The sequence below is a fragment of the Cnephaeus nilssonii genome, assembly GCF_951640355.1.
Source record: "Cnephaeus nilssonii genome assembly, chromosome: 24".
Lineage (NCBI taxonomy): Eukaryota > Metazoa > Chordata > Mammalia > Chiroptera > Vespertilionidae > Cnephaeus > Cnephaeus nilssonii.
The window spans coordinates 14925789-14944032 of NC_137095.1; the positions used below are offsets into that span (position 1 = coordinate 14925789).

Genomic DNA, 18244 nt, shown 5'->3' on the forward strand with positions numbered 1-18244 from the left:
CCCGAGGACTGGGCGGCACAGACGCCTCAGAGTGAACTTCCCGATTCTGATGGCTGTGCAGGAGGACGCCCCGGTTTATAGGAAATTGCCCCTGAAGTATGTGGGAGAAAAAATATTAAAATATTTGGAGGCGTCTCAGGGTATCTCACGGGTGATTTCAGATTGCCCATGAATAGAGGTCTCTGTGCTCTACTTGTCATTTTTCTGTAGCTTTGCTTTGGGATGGTTTAAAAATTTTCAAAAGACAATGCAATTCCAGATGTGTCCACAAGACGGCGCCCTAAGCGCCCAAAACTGGTTTTTTCCCAGGTATCGCGGTTAGTGATGCGCATTTCCCCCCCCTCGATGGAGTTACTAGTAATGAACTCAAACTTCCCGCAAATGCCCTTTTTTTGGGCACTAAACTCGACATTTTTAGGCGTAAAAATATCTACAATATTAACACCTTCAGAAAATGTGACATGAAGTTTTGGAACTTGTCGTCAATACAACCAAATACTATACATATCAAATCGCATATATGTCAACATATGAGTACTTGCCATGTCGCTGGCTCGGCTTTCAAAATGGTTTTGTGTTTTGTTTTTAAATCTGTTATTGATGTCAGAGGGGAAGAGAGAAATACCAATGACGAGAGAAACGTCAATCGGCTGCCCCCTGCACGCCCCACTCTGGGCATGGAGCCCACAACCCGGCATGTGCCGCAACCAGGAATGGAACCGCACGACCCCCCGGTTCATAGGTCGAAGGTCGACCACTGAGCCACACCGGCCGGAGGGCGTGTGTGGTTTGAATGGTCTCCTCTGCAGCCAAAGCTCCAAAGAACAGAGACAAAAGGAACGTTTGCTTGAAAGTCAGAGGCTCCGGGGCCTGCGGGAGGGACTCGAACCCTCGCCCTGAGCCTGTGAACCAGCAGCCACGGTCAGGCGGCCCCAGGACAGGGTCCTCCCGAGACCCTTGTTCCTCTGCCTCCTGAAGTGCCTCCTCCCAGGCCTCCGGCCCCTGCCCCGCACCTGACAGGCCGGCCCCACCCGCAGCTGCAAACTGGCACCGCCGCCACTGTGTTTCTTTTTTTAAAAATATATTTTAAAAAATTTTCAGGGAGCGAGAGGGATAGAAAAGAAACATCCATGATGAGAGAGAATCATGGATTGGATGCCTCCTGCCAGTCCCCCAACCCGGGCAAGTGCCCTGACCAGGAATCGGACCCGTGACCTCCAGGTTCATAGGTCGAAGCTCAACCACTGAGCCACACCGGCCGGGCGCTCCCAGGTGCCATCGCTGCGCCCAGGAAAGAAACAGACTCCTTGGCTGTGGGCTGTTAACTCTTTTATTAACTTAGGGTGAACGCTGCATTTGCTCTGAGGGCGTCTCCCTCGGTGTCCTGGGTTCCATCCACCCCTGCGGGGGGTGGGGGGGGGCCAGCGCCCCGGGACCCGTCAGATGCGTGATGGTCCGAGGGGGGAGCCGGACACGACGGAGGCGTACAAGCTCGAGAGGAATTTAAGGCAAAGGCTGCTCCGGTCCCGGGAGCCGATCGGTGCATTTCCGGGGAAATATCGGGGCTCTGTCCACAGGACCCCCTCGGGGAGCCGGAGCCGCTGACCGACACGCCCGCACCGGTGGGCAGCACGGGGTCCCGCGGGCCGCCTGGCGCACAGTCCGGGGGACACGGGCCCCGAGGCCATTGCACGCGGTGGACGCACCGTCCACGGGCCGGGCTCCCCGCGGCGGGACGGCCGGGACGCTGCTCGGCGGCGGGCATGGCGGCGGGGAGACCCCGGGGCACGGACAGACGGACGGACGGACGCGGTGCCGGGCGGCAGTGCTCCCCTCGGAGCGGGGGCTCCGGGCCGGGCAGCCCCTTCCCTCGGGGCCGCGGGCTCTGACCTCGGGGTCGCGGCCTCTGACGGGGCGAGGCCGACACAGACCCCCCACACACACACCTGCCCCCGGTCACACAGTCCCGCCCCGAACCGGCCCGGCGGCTCCGTGGCGGCCGGAGGAGCAGCGGCGGCCGAGGTTGGCCTTGGAGGAGCTCGGAGCCCGGCGAGCAGTGACGGGGAGGCCACGGGCTCGCCGTTCGCTTTGGTCTGAAGATTCGGTAAACGTGGGGGTCCCAGGCAGGGCCCGGGTGCCCATTGGGGTGCGCGGAGGGGACGGCCGCCACCCACCGGGCCGGGCGCCCACAGCGGCTGCGGCCACAGGCCCTGGCCCCGCGGGAGGTAAAGCTGTCAGAGGCGGGCGGGCGGGCGGACGGACGGACGGACAGACGGACGGACGGAAGCGGCCTGGCCTCCGCCCCTACCCGGCCCGGAGGCACGTGCGGCAGCAGAACTGGATGAAGAGCTTGCGCTCACACAGCCGGTTGGACTTCACCATCTCGCAGAAGGTCTCGTCCGCTGGGGAGAGGGGAGGGGGCCGGTCAGACTGGGGGGGTCCTGGGGGTCCCATCCCCGCGGCCCGCCCCGCCCCGCTCACCGTTGCTGCAGGTGTGGTTGGCGATGCACAAGGTCCCCAGCTGCGTGAGGCCCGCCCTGCAGCGGCTGCAGTTGCGGCTGGAGCCCTCGCAGCTCAGGCAGTTCTCGTCGCACCTGTCGGGGGACACAAAGGGGACGGGTTCCCGCGTCTGGAGGGGGTCCAGGCCCCCCGCTCCAGGAGGTCCCGATCCAGTCCGGTCAGGGCACATGCCCAGGGTGTGGGCTCCATCCCCATGGGGGCCGTGCAGGAGGCAGCCCATCCATGATTCTCTCTCATCATTGATGTTTCTCTCTCCCTCCCTCTCTGAAATAAAAAATCAATAAAAATAAAAAAGACGGACAGCCCTGACCGGTGTGGCTCAGTGGATAGAGCGACGGCCTGCGGACTCTAGGGTCCCAGGTTCGGTTCTGGTCAAGGGCATGTAGCCTGGTTGCGGGCACATCCCCAGTGGGGGGTGTGCAGGAGGCAGCTGATCAATGTTTCTCTCTCATCGATGTTTCTAACTCTCTATCCCTCTCCCTTCCTCTCTGTAAAAAATCAATAAAATATATTTTTAAAAAGACGGAAAGACGGGCACGTACCTCCGGCAGACTCTGTGGGGCAGGCCGGGCATGGCCTCGGGGTAGTAGCCCTCGCCACAGGCGGGCACACACGTCCAGTCCCGGAAGTGCAGGTTGCTGGCGCAGTGGATGCATTCCTCCCTGCTGGGGCCTGTGGGAGGGGTGGGGGGGAGGAACCGACATCAGGGACAGCCCCCACCTCCCGCCCAGGCCCGCTGCAGCCTGAGAGCCGGGGTCCTGGCCCAGCGTCCGGAGGCCAAGACCCAGCCAGGTTCCCAGGTGCCCACGGTGCGCCCCTGCTGGGCCCTTCCCATCCTCACCCACTAGGGGGCAGCACACACCCGTTTCACAGATGGACACATGGAGGCCTGAGCCAAGCTCTCCCCACACCCTGGGCAAGGTCAGTCATTCTCCCCTCCAGCCCCCAAAGAGAGGAAAAAAAATGTGGAAAAAAAAAAAGAAAAAAGAAATAAACAGAATTATATATATTTAAAAGAAGGAAATAAAAAACAAAAATGTTCATGGGCCCTGATTCCAAATGCTTCCTTTCCCAGCAGGCCCTGCTCCTGAGAGAGCCTCCCCATGTGGCTCCGCCCCCTGAAGTGGGGCTGGATCGGAATGGAACCCGGACCTCCTGGTTCATAGGGCGACGCTCTAACCACTGACCAACACCGGCCGGGCCCCAGAACCTTTGCATTTTCCCCAATTCACCCTTCATGCCTATAAACAGCACCCCCCCCGCCCAATCTTGGTATTTGATGCCACAAACCTCACAACCTCACGGCCACCCAGGAGGTCCTAAGGCTTCCTCAGGTCCAAGAGAGGTGAGCCACCCACCCCCTGGGTAACCCAGGTTCCAGGACTGTGGGTCCCACAACCCAGATGCCCGTGGGGCGATGCACTCACCCACGCAGGTCCTGCAGGTGGGGTGGCACTGCCCGCATCGGATCAGCTCCGAGTCAAAGTAGGTGCCCGGCTCACAGTCGGGAATGCAGCTGCCCCGCGCAAGGCTGTCGGTGGGGAAAAAAAAAAGGCAGTTAAAAAAAAGTTTTTATTAATTTCTGAGAGAACTGAGAGAAAGGGAGAGGGAGAGAGAGAAACATCCATGAGGAGAGAGAATCATTGATGGGCTGCCTCCTTGATGTCCCCCACTGGGGATGGAGCTCACAACCCGGGCACGTGCCCTGACCGGGAATCGAACCGTGACCTCCTGGTTCCTAGGTCGATGCTCAACCCCGGAGCCACGCCAGCCGGGCCCCAGTAAAATATTTTTAGAGCAGACGTGTGTGGAGCTTGAGAGAAGAGAGAAAACCAGAGTCTGATGTGGACAGACGCTGAACCTTTACCCTGAGGATTTAGCTTTCAGTCAACATTTCAACATTGGCAACGACATGGCAATTCAACTACAAAAACGAGAAGGAAAAAACAAACAAACAAAGCAGACCACGTGGCCCGTGTGGAGGGGGAAGAAAGGGTCCCACCTGAACCCTTCCTTGCAGACGGTGCACTTCTCGGGGTCGTTGACGCACTTCTTACAGCTGGGGTGGCACTTCAGGCATTTTTTCTGGCCTGGAGAAAAGGAGACGAGGGAGATGCGAGGGGGGAGAATGAGTGCGATCCAATCCCGGTCAGTGGGCCCGGCCCACGTGGGAAATTCACCCCAGAAAGGGGACCCCCGCCCAGCCCGGTGAGGCGGCCGACTCGGCATTTCTATGCCCAGCAACATGTCCCCCCCCCACCTTTTTTTAAACTTAATAATATTCTTTTATTTTTAAATATATTTCTACTAGAGGCCCAATGTACGAAGATTCGTGCCAGAATGGGCCTTCCTTCTCCTGGCTGCCGGCACCGCCTTCGCTCTGGCCAGAGCTGCCTTTCCACCTTCCCATGCTGCTCAGAGGCCCAGAGCGGGTGGGGTGGTGTGGAATGCCTGCGCCCCGCCCCCAGCCGCTCGGCGCCTATGCATGCAAATGAACCCGCCATCTTTGTTGGGTTAATTTGCATACCCACTCCTGATTGGCCGGTGGGCGTCGTGGAAGGTATGGTCAATTTGCATCTTACTCTTTTATTAACCCTTTGCACTCGCTTGCTTTTTTTCTCGATTCCTTTATTCTAATGCTAACCGTGTCGAGTCACACTCGACATCCGAGTGCAAAAGGTTAATGTAGATTGATTTCAGAGACGAAGGGAGAGAGAAACATTAATGACGAGGGAGAATCATGGATCGGCTGCCTCCTGCACGCCCCCTACTGGATGGGGATGGAGCCTGCAACCTGGGCACGTGCCCTGACCTCGAAGCGCACTGGGAACCTCCTGGTTCAGAGGCCGACACCCTAACCACTGAGCCACACCGGCCGGGGCTGCACTTACTTTCCGCCGCGTAGAACCCGGCGGGACAGGGGTTCACGCAGGTGCTCGTCTCCTGGTGGTGGAAGAAGCCGCGGCGGCAGGACAGGCACTGGGTGGGGCCCCGGCCCGAGCAGGTCTCACAGCCCCTGTGGCACCGGCGGCAGCGCCTGGCGGCTGAGTCCCCGAAGTAGCCCACGGGGCACACGCTCACGCACTTCCTGCCGGAGCCAGAGCAGAGGGCACCGTCTCCCTCAGCCACGCCCCGCGCGCACCACCCCAGCCCCCCAGGAAGCAAAGGCCCCAGGGGAGAAGGTGAAACCGTTAACGCCCGTTGTCCTTTTTGTTTTTTAAAATAATATATTTTGTATTGATCTCAGAGAGGAAGGGAGAGAGAGAGAGAGAAACATCCATGATGAGAGAGAATCCTGGACCGGCTGCCTCCTGCACGCCCCCCACTGGATGGGGATGGAGCCTGCAACCCGGGCCTGTGCCCTGACCAGGAATCCAACCGGGACTTCCTGGTTCACAGGTCGATGCTCAACCACTGAGTCACACTGTCCAGGCATCACCAGGATTCTTTTCTATTTTTAAACTGGAGGCCCAGCACATGAAATTCATGCATGGGGGGTGGTGGAGGGTCCCTCAGCCCAGCCTGCACCCTCTCCAATCCGGGACCCCTTGGGGGATGTCTGACTGCTGGTTTAGGCCCGGGATTGGGACATCCCTCTCACAATCCTGGACCGCTGGCTCCTAATCGCTCACCTGCCTGCCTGCCTGGTCAGCCCTTACTGCCCCCACCCCCCCCCGCCGGCCTGGTCACCCACAACTGCCCTCCCCCACCAGCCTAGTCACCTCTCACTGCCTGCCCTGCCAGCCTGGTCTCCCCCAACTGCAACCCCCCCCCGCCGGCCTGGTTGCCCCCAACTGCTCCCCCTGCTGGCCTCATCGCCCCCAACTTCCCCGCCCCTCCGCCGACCTGGTCGCCCCTCACTAACCCCCTGCCGGCCTGGTCGTAGGCAGCCATCTTATGAGGGTCAATTTGCATATTACCTCTTTATTATATAGGACTAGAGGCCCAGTGCACAAAATTCGTGCACTGGGGAGGCGGGGGGTTCCTCAGCCCAGCCTGCCCCCTCTCACAGACTGGTGCCCCGTATCGTTTCTGCTGGGCCGGGCGCGTGGCCCGAGCCGTGTGGTGGCGGCTCAGAGCAGGCCCCCAGCCCAGCAGCCCTGCGTCGTGTCTGCAGCCCTCCCTCCCTCCGTGGCCGGGGCGCGGGACGCCAGGGGCGCCGCCATCTTTGTGTCGGAGCGACAGTTAATTTGCATATCACCCTTTTCTCAGATTCGATTTTTGTGTTTTTTTCCCTCACACATATTTTTTTTCTTACATATTTTTTTCACTCGAATTTTTAAGTAGGGTGCCAGCTTTGTGTGTGTGAGGGGGGCTGAGAACATAGCTCAAAACAGACCCCCCCTTTGCCCTGACCAGTGTTGCTCAGTGGTTAGAGTGCTGGTCCCAGCCCTGAAGGGCCTCAGGTTCAATTCCTACCCTCGGGGAAGGAGCTACACGAAACAGAAACAGTTCCCTGGGTGGTGCGCGGCGGGTTCCCCACGCCGCAGACGGGCGCCCCGCCCTCACCTGCCCGTCTTGGCGCTGCCCAGGCTGAAGTGGACGCAGTTGAGGCACTGGTCAGCGCCGGGGCCGTCACAGCCCTTGTCCCCACACTCCGGGTGGCACGTGCCTGAAAGAGACCAGCACTGCCTTTCACCCACGGGCACACCGGCTCCGTCCGCGCCGTCCCCCGGGGGGAGCCCTGGGTCGGGCCCAGGAGACACTCCCCCAGGAGCGCGGTGGGCCTGCGGGGCTGGGGCTGTGAGGGGCAGAGAGAGAGAGAGCCGGGGAACCAGCTGTAACTGAGGAATAGGAGTCACGCTCTGTGAACCCTGACTGCGTTGTTCCGATTAGAAAGGCACCTTCTCACCTGGCTGGGAGCTGCACGTGGGACCTGGGAGCTCACCTGGAAATGCAGCCCGGCCTCCCCACTGGGAGCTCCTGTGATCACGGGGAGATGAACAGCTTTGCTTTGAAGACCCCAGCCCTTTGCATACCCACAGGCCTTTGCAAACCTCCAGCCCCCTGACCTGTAAACGGCCCATGTGGCATAACCCTTTGGCCGTCTTCCCCTGTAACCTTTGTCCTTCCTCCCACTACCAGCAGCTGGCCTGTGGAGGAAGCAGAGCAGATGTTTGTGGGTGCCCTGCAGCTCCCAGGACTGGAATCAGCGCTCATGTAGGGTTCCACCCTGTCTCTGCCGAACGGGCTCGGGGAGGGGCCGGCAGCCAGGACCCCTGGGTTGTCCGGTTATTGCACCTCGTCCAGAGCCTCACCCTCCCTCGGGGTGGCGGGGGGGGGGGGCATGTCCACACGGAGCTGTGCCTCCGGCTCTAGAAGCGCCCGGGGAAGCCCTGTCTGCCCGGGGAGGGCCCGGGGGCCATGCTGAGGGCGCGGGCGTCTTTAGGAAGAGAAAGAAAACACGCCGGCTGCCAGGCCTGCGCTACGGTACGGGAGGCGGCGGGAGCCCGGCCAGCGGCAGAGGGACGGCGGGAGGACAAGGGCCCCATTCTCCGTGCACAATGGGGCTTTGCCGGCGCACAGAGCCCGCCTCCCTCCTCCCCGAGGGGCCTCGGACCCTCCCGGCCGGGCAGGTCCCTGCTGCTTCCCTCCCCGAGGGTTTGATGTTGTGGACGTTTCCCACGTTGGCATTGGGGGCCCCCTTTCTAAGGGGGCGAACCCCTGTCCAAGGGGTGTCTGTCCCCGGGAACGCGCTGACGGCACCGCGTGGTCCGGGGTCACCTGGGCACCGAGCCTCCTCGTCCAGGGCTCACAGCACAGGACACAGCCCCCCCTCACCCCGACCCTCACCCCTCACCCTCTGACCCGCCCCTAACGCCCATCCGATCTGACTCGGGCTGCAGACCCGCCTTACAGTGAGATTCCCGGGGGGCACAAGGGTAGCGTGGTAGCAGATTTTATGGGGGGGAAAAAAAAAGCGCGTTCATTTATGAATAATTACTGAATCTGATTTGTAAATCACCGGGGGGTGGAAAGAGAGCCGATTAGCCCATTCATAATTCCACGGCCCATGTTAAAGGGAATTTAAATGGAATCGCCCATCATTTATGCTCGAGATGCAATGCGGGATGCGGGGTGGGGGGAGGGGGAGGCTCCATTGGGTCACCTCCCGCCCCCGATCCCTGCAGCGATTACGTAACTCAAAGCATCAAGGGTGTCGGAGAGCACCCTCCACGCGTCACGCAGCTGGAGTGCCGAGCGCAGGGAAATATGCCCAACCAGAAACGCCGAGTTTCTCGCCAATCGCCGTGGGATGGTTCTGGGGGAAGGAACAGCTAATCCCATGGGCAGGGTCTGAGGCCCTCGCCCTGCGGGCTCCATCCCCAGCAGGGGGCGTGCAGGAGGCAGCCGATGGACGTTTCACTCTCACGTTGATGTTTCTCTCTCTCTCTCTCCCTCCTTCTCGCTCTAAAAAAATCAACTAGAAAATACTTGGGGGAATAAAGAAGTACCTACAATGAGGCACCTTTACTTTCCGGGCGCCGCTGCCGCCGCTACGTGGGTCTTTATCGCAGCCCTCGAGGCCGGCCAACATCTCCTCCTCACGGTGCCCACGCGACCCGACCCGCCTGGGCCCCTGAGGACCCTGGTCCTCGCCACGCCCTGGCCACGGGGACGGAGAGTGGGTGGGTTTGCGAGGGTCAGGCTGAAAGGTGGGGGCCCGGGAGGAGGCCCCGGCACCATGCACGGGGCGGGCTCGGTTCTGGTTGGGCACAGAGAGGACCCTCGATTTCCCGGCTGGGGCGCGGGGACATACTTACGAGCCGGGCGCATACTTACTGGTCTGGGACACGCTAGGAGGGCCCGGGGAGGACCGAGCTGTGTGGGTGCAAATCAGCAGAGTTACCTCGGCTCCCGCACGCGGAGCAGCCCCCGTCCTGACCCCCGTGTCAGCCGGGAAGAACCCCACGATGTTTTTTGTGTTTGTTTTTAAATATATTTTTAAAATTGATGTCAGAGGGGAAGGGAGAGGGAAACAGAGAGAGAAACATCCATGAGGAGAGAGAACCATGGATCGGCCGCCTCCTGCACGCCCCCTACTGGGGACTGAGCCCGCAACCCGGGCATGTGCCCTTGGACCGGGAATCGAACCTTGACCTCCTGGTTCCTAGGACGACGCTCAATCACGGAGCCACGCCGGCCGGGCCAGCCCCACGAATTCAGAGTGGAAAACCAGCCCTCACTGGTGTGGCTCGGTGGACAGAGCGTCGGCCTGCGGACCAGAGGGTCCCGGGTTCGATTCCGGTCAAGGGCACGTACCTTAGTTGCGGGCTCCTCGGCAGCCCGGGCCCTGGTCGGGGCGTGTGCAGGAGGCTACCCATCCGTGTGTCTCTCTCCCAGCGATGTTTCTCTCCGCCTCTCCCTCTCTCTCCCACTCTCCCTAAACATCAGTGGGAGAAGATCCTCGGGGGAGGATGCACAAAACCAAACTAGGAAAAAACAGTGGAAAACCAGTCCTGGCAAGAGGCGGGCGTGCCCCCCGGATTCAGGCGCGTTACCTGTATAGTCCTCCTCGTCCTCCGGGCCCTCGGCCGGGGCGGGCGGCCGGGCGGCCTGGGGCGGCTCCAGCCCAGGGGTGGACAGCTCCAGCATCCGGGAGCGGGACTGGTGGGCGCTGAAGGTGTGGTAGGGGTGCTCCGCCGTGCCGTACAAGACGAGGCTCCACTCCTTCAGCTTCCCTGCAAGGCACCAAGCCCCCGCGTCAGGAACCCGCCCGCGGCGCCCTCTCCCGCTGGGCCGGCCGGGGCGGGGGTAGGCCTCTGAGTTTTGAGAAAAACCACTCCCGAGCTAACACTTCTTAGGATACAGCCTCCCAACGGGTGGTTCTAAAGGTATTTTTTATTGTTGGTTTCAGAGACGATGGGAGAGGGAGAGAGAGGGACAGAGAGAAACATCCATGAGGAGAGAGAATCACTCATCGGCTGCCTCCTGCACGCCCCCTACTGGGCACCGAGCCTGCAACCCGGGCATGTGCCCCGACCGGGACTCGAACTGTGACCTTCTGGTTCCTAGGTCGATGCTCAACCATTGAGCCACACCGGCCAGGCTATGCTGTGTGTGTTGTTGTTTTTTTAATAAAAAGGAAGTCTCTTTTCCACTCCTGAAGCCCTGCCTGCCCTCCAGCCCCTCCTGCTGGCTTCTGGAATTCACTCTCCCCCGTTTCACTGCGACCTAATGGACGTATGGCACTGAGCATGCTTAAGGCGTTCAGCGTAATGACATGACTCAGGCATACTGCACAGTGCTCGCCACCGTACCTGTAGTTACAGCCATCGTCTCGGTTAGACACACACACACACACACTGAGTGGCCACATTATTATCATCTCTGAACACATAATAATCTGGCCACTCAGTGTATATCCTATATAATAAAAGGCTAATATGCAAATTGCCCCCTCGACCAGGAGTTTGACCAGCAGGCAGGCCAGCCAACCGCCCATGCGCGCCCCCCCCCCCCCCACAGCCAGGCTGGCCGGACCCCACCCATGCACGAATTCATGCACTGGGCCTCTAATATATATATATATATATACACACTGAGTGGCCAGGTTATTATGCGTTCAGAGATCATAATAATCTGGCCACTCAGTGTATATACATGAAAAAAACCCCACAGCATATACTTTTCATATCCATAAATCTTTCTAGAAAATGTCAGTTTAATTTAAAAAAAGCTATGGGCCCTGGCTGGAAAGCTCAGGGGGTTGAAGCATGGTCCTGATACACCAAGATTTAGGGTTTGATCCCCGGTCAGGGCACACACAGGAATCAACCAATGAACGCACCCCTAAGTGAAACGACTAATCGATGTTTCTCTCCCCCTCCCTTCCTCTCTCATCCATGGGAATACATCGCTGGGTCAGGGCTAACAAAAATGTTTTTTAAATGCCATCTTTAAAAAAAAGGAGTGAGAGAGAGAGAGAAAGGCCCAGAAGAATCCAGGGATCTGTTTCAGGCGAACGCCCCGGCGGACGCTCTTCCCTGCCGCGGTGCCGTGACCCTGTGCTGCCGAGTTTACCGCAGAGGTGCGGGCGGAAGGGGTAAAAATGGCTCCGTCTACTTATAAAAACATAAAAATAATACACAAGCACACTTTGAAAGAGTGGATTTCATGGTCCGGGCACTGCATTTCCATAAAGCCGTGCTATGACAGACTGTGTAAACACACACACACACACACACACACAGAAATGCCAATAAATTTAACACGTAGTTCAAACCCCCCCATGCAGCCCTGGCCGGTGTGGCTCCGTGGGTAGAGCGTGGGCCCTTGGATGGAGGGGTCCCGGGTTCGATTCGGGTCAATGCAGCTACCAGGGTGCATTCCAAGGCAACCCACCCATATGTTTCTTCCACATCGATGTTTCTCTCTCTCTCTCTCTCTCCCCTCCCTCTAAAAATCAATGGAGCCCTGGCCGGTTTGGCTCGGTGGATAGAGCGTCCGCCTGCGGACTGAAGGGTCCCAGGTTCGATTCCGGCCAAGGGCACATGCCTGGGTTGCGGGCTCGATCCCCAGTAGCTGGCGTGCAGGAGGCAGCCGATCGGTGTTTCTCTCTCATCATTGATGTTTCTATCTCTCCCTCTCCCTTCCTCTCTGAAATCAATAAAAACATATTAAAAATACACAAAAAGTAGAAGGAAGGCCAAGAGCCCTGGCTGGGCAGCTCAGATGGTCAGAGCATCGTCCCTAAACGCCAAGGTTGCAGGCTCGATCCCGGGTCAGGGCACGTACACTGAGTGCATAAATCAGTGGAACAACAAATCAATGCTCCCGCCTCCCCCCGTCCCCTCCTCTCTAAAATCAATAAAAAGCTGTACGTGCCCAACCCAGTTTGGCTGAGTGGATAGCGTGTAGGCTGAAGGGTCCCGGGTTCGATTCCTGTTCAGGGCACATGCCAAGGTTGTGGGCTCCACCCCCAGTGTGGGGCGTGCAGGAGGCAGCCAATCAATGATTCTCTCTCATCATTGATGTTTCTCTCTCTCTCCCTCTTCCTTCCTCTCTGAAATTAATAAAAATATATTTTTAAAAAAGGAAAAAGGGGGAAAAAACAAGTCACGCAGAAGAGGCTAATTTCTCCTGCCTTTTTTTTTTTTTTTTAATCCTCACCCGAGGATATTTTTCTCTTGATTTTCAGAGTGGAAGAGAGAGGGAAAGACAGAGAGAAACATCGATGTGAGAGGAACACGTCGATGGGTTGCCTCCTGCATGCGCCCTGACCAAGGCCTGGTCTGGGGAGGAGCCTGCAACTGAGGTATGTGCCCTGGACCGGAATCGAACCCGGGGCCCTTCGGTCCGCAGGCGGACGCTCTATCCACTGAGCTAGACCGGCCAGGGCAGACTATTGGGTTTTTTTGAAAAAAGGTTTAAAACGAGGGCCATAAACCGATCGAGTCCAATGTGCCAGAGGTGGTATTACTGGAGCTCGCTTACCACTCAGCCGCCCTGATTGCTTCATAAAGCCCAGGTCTTATCTGAGATTTGGGAACATTTTACTAAGCTGCCACTGGCACGGAGCTGGCTTTTCTTTGCTGTTGTTGGAAACCGAACAGTCAGAGATTGAGTAAGTTAAACAGAGCACAGAACACTCCGTGGGGTGGCCTGCAGCCAGCGGAACGGAGTTGGCTTAAAAACGAAACAAAACAATTAAGTTGTAGAGATTTGAGGGGGAGCCCGGCCGGTGTGGCTCAGGGACTGAGCGTCAACCTATGACCCAGGAGGTCAAGGTTCGATTCCCGGTCAGGGCACATGCCCTGGGTTGCAGGCTCCATCCCCAATAGGGGGCGTGCAGGAGGCAGCCGATCCATGATTCTCTCTCCTCATTGATGTTTCTCTCTCTCTCTCTCCCTCTCCCTCTCCCTTCCTCTCTGAAATCAGTGAAAACATATTTTTAATTTTTTTAAGTGTTTAAATGAGTTTATTTATTCTTTTAATCCTCACCCGAGGATATTTTCCCATGGATTCTTAGAGAGAGTGGGAGCGAGAGGGAAGACAGAGAGAAACATCCATCTGAGACAGACACATCGATGGGTTGTCTCCTGCTCGCACTGTGACCAGGGCCCGGGCCAGGGAGGAGCCTGCAACCGAGGTACGTGCCCTGGATCGGAACCGAACCCGGGACCCTTCAGTCCACAGGCCGACACGCTATCCACTGAGCCAAACTGGCCAAGGCAAGAAAAACATATTTTTAAAAAATGATGAAAATTGTGACGTGTGTATCATGTGCCTTTTACCTTCATCTACACTAATAAAAAGAGTAAGATGCAAATTGACCGTACCTTCGTGACACCCGCCAGCCAATCAGGAGTGAGTATGCAAATTAACCCACCAAAGATGGCAGGTTAGTTTGCATACGCAGGCACAGAGTGGCCGGGCGGGAGCACCGCCCCAGCTGCTCCAGGCCTCTGGGCAGCGTGGGAAGGCGGAAAGGCGGCTCCGGGCAGAGCGAAAAGGTGGCTCCGGCAGCCAGGGGAAGGAAGGCCCGTTCTTGCACGAATCTTCGTGCACCGGGCCTCTAGTTTAAAAAAATAAAAAGGGGCTAGAGACATGGTCGTGAAAGCGAAGCGCGCGAGCCGACGGAAGGGCCGAAAGAGGAGCGTGGCGCCTCTGACCTTGCTTCTCGGGGTTGCGGACCTGCGACGGCATGTCCTGGATCTCCAGCGTCCACTCCCCCTCGGCCTTCTCTCCCCAGCAGTGCACCGTCATGAACTCCCAGTTGGAAAAGCCTTCGTTGGAGTGGTCCAGCAGCCTGCGAGGGGAGACCGCGGTCAGGACACGGGGGGGGGGGGGGGGGGGGGGGCCCAGAAAAGGGCAGGGGGCGGGGGATGGGGGACCAGGGCAGCAGGTGTGAGGACAGCCCTCGTCTTCGTCGGAGGCGAAGGGGCAGGTAAGACCCTGACTGCTATCCCACCCTTGTTTTTTAATTTTAAAAATATTTTTATTGATTTCAGAGAGGAAGGAAGAGGGGGAGAGAGAGGGGAACATCAATGAGGAGAGAGAATCACGGATTGGCTGCCTCCTGCAAGCCCCCTACTGGTGATTGAGCCCACAACCCGGGCATGTGCCCTTGGCCGGAATCAAACCTGGGACCCTTCAGTCCACAGGCCGACGCTCTATCCACTGAGCCAACCCAGCCAGGACTAAAAATACATATATTTTATTAAATGGCCCTGGGCAGTGTGGCTCAGTGGATAGAGTTTCATCCTGCAGACTGAAGGGTCCCAGGTCTGATTCCGGCCAAGGGCACATGCCCGGGTTGCGGGCTCCATCCCCAGTGGGGCGTGAAGGAGGCAGCCGATCCGTGATTCTCCCTCATCACGGATGTTTCTATCTCTCTCTCCCTTTCCCTTCCTCTCTGAAATCAATAAAGAAACATATATATTTTTAAATGTTTTCTACGACGTGAGATTCGATTCTCGGTGGTGCGGGCGGGCGGGGATTTCTCGACCATCTCCTGTAGGAAAACGCTTATTAGGGAGCCTTCCTGGCCCGGCAAACAGTGAGGGCAGCGGGCACCCCTGCTGTCTTCTGAGAAACGGCAAAGGGCGGGCCGGGTCCCCACGTGACGCCACGCGGAATCCAAGGCCGGGGCACAGAACAAACGGTCTTTGAAGGGCTGTGGCACGGAGGTGTGTAAACTCACTCCCCGGGAAAGAAAAAACCTGGCACACAGAGAAAGCTGCCGACCGAAGCAAGACGGGGAGCCGGGGCCAAGGTCAGAGCTACAATCACACCATCTGCCTCGGGGAGCGGGGGGAGTGGGGGGGACCTGCCAATGCCCAGGGCTCACGTGGCTGCCACACGGCCTCGGGCATTTTCGTCCATCAGGGGCGGGGGGACCTTTATCTGCCAAGGGCCATCAGGGTAGTTATAACATCATCACCCGCAGGCCACCCACCATCACCCACTTCAACGTGAGCCTGCTCGCCTGGCTGGGGCGGCTCGGTGGATAGAGCATCGTTCCATGAACCAGGAGGTCACAGGTTCGATTCCTGGTTGGGGCACAGGCCCGGGTTGTGGGCTCCATCCCCAGCAGGGGGCGTGCGGGAGGCAGCCGATCCATGATTCCCTCTCCTCATGGATGTTCCTCTCTCTCTCTCGCCCTCTTCCTTCCTCTCTGAAATCAATACAAATATATTTAAAATTTTTTAAAGAGGTAATTTCCTTTAAAAACAAACAAACACATTTCCAGAGCTGAGGAACAGAGAGAGGAGAGGGGGAGAGAGAGAGTGAGAGAGAAACATCAATGAGAGTCATGGCTCGGCTGCCTGGTTGCCGGGGAAGCAGCCAGGGTATCGGCAAGGGAGTCCAGGCTGCGATGATGCCCATGTGGTTCCCTGCCGGCCACGGACACCTGCCCCCTGCCCCCTGCCCCCTGCCCTCTGCCCCCGGCCCGGCCGCAGGAGGCCAGGCCGGCCTTACCTCTTGGCCAGCAGCTGGGACTTGGTCCCCGAGGGGGAAACGAGGTGGATCTGCAGGTCGCCGCGGCGCGGGTGGGAGATGGAGATGCGGGCCACCACGTGCTCCAGGTAGCCCACCCGCTGGTCCGAGTGGTCGGCGCAGGCGGTGGTCAGGGCCGTGGTGCGCAGCGTCTGCACCACGGGGATGCTCCTGGGGGGAGGGGGAGGTCCGGTCACCCACGGGGCAGTGAGTGCCAGGTGTGGCCTCGGGGTCCCTGCCCCCCGGGGAGAGCAGCTTGGGCCCTCCCTTACGGACACTCTCAGACGTTCCTGCTGCAGGGAGACCGCCGGCCCAGAGGATGGCTGTCCTCTGGGATTCGCTCAGAGAGGCGGAAAGGACGGCGCCTCGCCCTGGCCGGGGTGGCTCCGTCGGCTGGAGCATCGTCCCGTGCACCCAAGGGTCACGGGTTCGATTCCCGGTCAGGGCACACGCCCGGGTGGCGGGCTCGATCCCCCGTTGGGAGGCAACTGGTCCATGTTTCTCTCTCTCTCTCCCTCTCCCCTCTTCTCTGAGATGAATGGAAACTTAGGCGAAATTTTTTTATTTTATTTTAATATTTTATTGATTTTTCACAGAGAGGAAGGGAAAGGGATAAAGAGTTAGAAACATCGATGAGAGAGAAACATCGATCAGCTGCCTCCTGCACACTCCCCACTGGGGATGTGCCCGCAACCCAGGTACATGCCCTTGACCGGAATCAAACCCGGGACCTTTTAGTCCGCAGGCCGACGTTCTACCCACTGAGCCAAACCGGTCAGGGAGAAAATTTACAAAAAAAGAATGGAGCCTGGCCAGTGTGGCTCAGTGGTTGAGCATCGACCTAGGAACCAGGTGGTCACAGTTCGATTCCTGGTCAGGGCACAGGCCCGGGGCGCAAGCTCCATCTCCAGTGTGGGGCGTGCAGGAGGCAGCCGATCCATGATTCTCTCTCCTCATGGATGTTTCTCTCTCTCTCTCTATTTCCCTCTCCCTTCCTCTCTGACATCAGTAAAAACATCTTTAAAAATAGATGAAGACAGAAAGGTCCGATGGCTGCCCAGCAGCCCATGGATACCTCCCCGAGGCTCGGCCGGCACCGGGCCCGTTTTGGGGAACGCTGTTCCCGCGATGCCGGACCTTCCTGAGTGTCCCCCAGGAATGACATCGCTCGGCTCCGCGGGGCCTGAGTCATAAGAAACCCTCAGACACGGTCACAAACAACGACGTCATTCCCCCCGAGGCCGTAAACACGCGAACACATGAACACATGATGTGTGTGCAGCGCGCGTGGGCTGGGGAGGCTGACAGCTTGCGTGGCCCGCTCCCAAAGTTTCCCGTCCGCCCGACCGGTCCGCAGCCCCGTCCCCCCCCCCCCCCCCCCCCCCCCCCGCTGTGGCGGGCGCAGGGCGCGGGAGAAAGCTCTGCGGGGTCCTGGAAGGTTCCATCCAGCCCTGGGGGCCACGGAGGTAGGGCCCCCGTAAAGCCCTCCCCACACCACCCTGCACTAAGAAGGCACCGAGCGTGTGCTGTGGGGAGGGGACTGTGTGTGCCGTCTCACAGGTGGGCGTCGTCTCAGGAGTAGCCCTACGCTGTCAAACTCCTAGCACACCTCTGGGTCCAAGAGAGATCAAGATCAAGGCCAGGGAGGCTCCGTGGTTGAGCGTCGACCTATGAACCAGGAGGTCACGGTTCGATTCCCGGTCAGGGCACAGGCCCAAGTTGCCGGCTCGGTCCCCAGTAGGGGGCGTGCAGGAGGCAGCCGATCCATGATTCATTCTCATGACGGATGTTTCTATCTCTCTCTCCCTCTCCTTTCCTCTCTGAAATCAATACAAATATACATTTAAAAAAAAAAAAGAGTCCTAGCCAGTTTGGCCGAGTGGATAGCGCACGGGCCCTTGGACCGAAGGGTCCTGGGTTCCATCCCGATCAAGGGCACGTACCTCGGCTGCAGGTTCGATTCGCAGCCCTGGTTGGGGCGCTTGCGGGAGGAGGCAACCGATGGATGTGTGTCTCTCTCCTCCCTTCCACTCTCTCTAAAAATCAATGGGAGGCCCTAACCAGTGTGGCTCAGTGGATAGAGCGTCGGCCTGCGGACTGAAGGGTCCCGGGTTCGATTCCAGTCAAGGGCATGTACCTTGGTTGCGGGCACATCCCCAGTAGGGGGTGTGCAGGAGGCAGCTGATCGATGTTCCTCTCTCATCCACGTTTCTAACTCTCTATCTTTCTCCCTTCGTCTCTGTAAAAAATCAATAACATGTATTTAAAAAAATAAATTAAA

General features: G+C 58.5%; 1 protein-coding gene across 2 annotated transcripts in view; it reads right to left on the reverse strand.

The window, feature by feature from the left end:
- Positions 1–1316: 1316 nt before the first annotated feature.
- PCSK6 (proprotein convertase subtilisin/kexin type 6) overlaps positions 1317–18244 on the reverse strand; it is a 55026-nt gene continuing 38098 nt past the window's right edge. The window contains exons 12-22 of one of the 2 annotated variants that reach the window (XM_079763855.1): positions 15946–16134; positions 14136–14272; positions 10023–10202; positions 9304–9342; positions 7030–7132; positions 5412–5608; positions 4523–4610; positions 3948–4051; positions 3063–3192; positions 2482–2594; positions 1317–2402 (exon numbers count right to left, since the gene is read on the reverse strand). In XM_079763855.1, the coding sequence (XP_079619981.1) occupies positions 2305–2402; positions 2482–2594; positions 3063–3192; positions 3948–4051; positions 4523–4610; positions 5412–5608; positions 7030–7132; positions 9304–9342; positions 10023–10202; positions 14136–14272; positions 15946–16134 (1378 nt within the window). In that variant the 3' untranslated portion in view covers positions 1317–2304. The remainder of the gene's footprint in view (positions 2403–2481; positions 2595–3062; positions 3193–3947; positions 4052–4522; positions 4611–5411; positions 5609–7029; positions 7133–9303; positions 9343–10022; positions 10203–14135; positions 14273–15945; positions 16135–18244) is intronic. The other variant, XM_079763856.1, reaches the window with a different exon arrangement.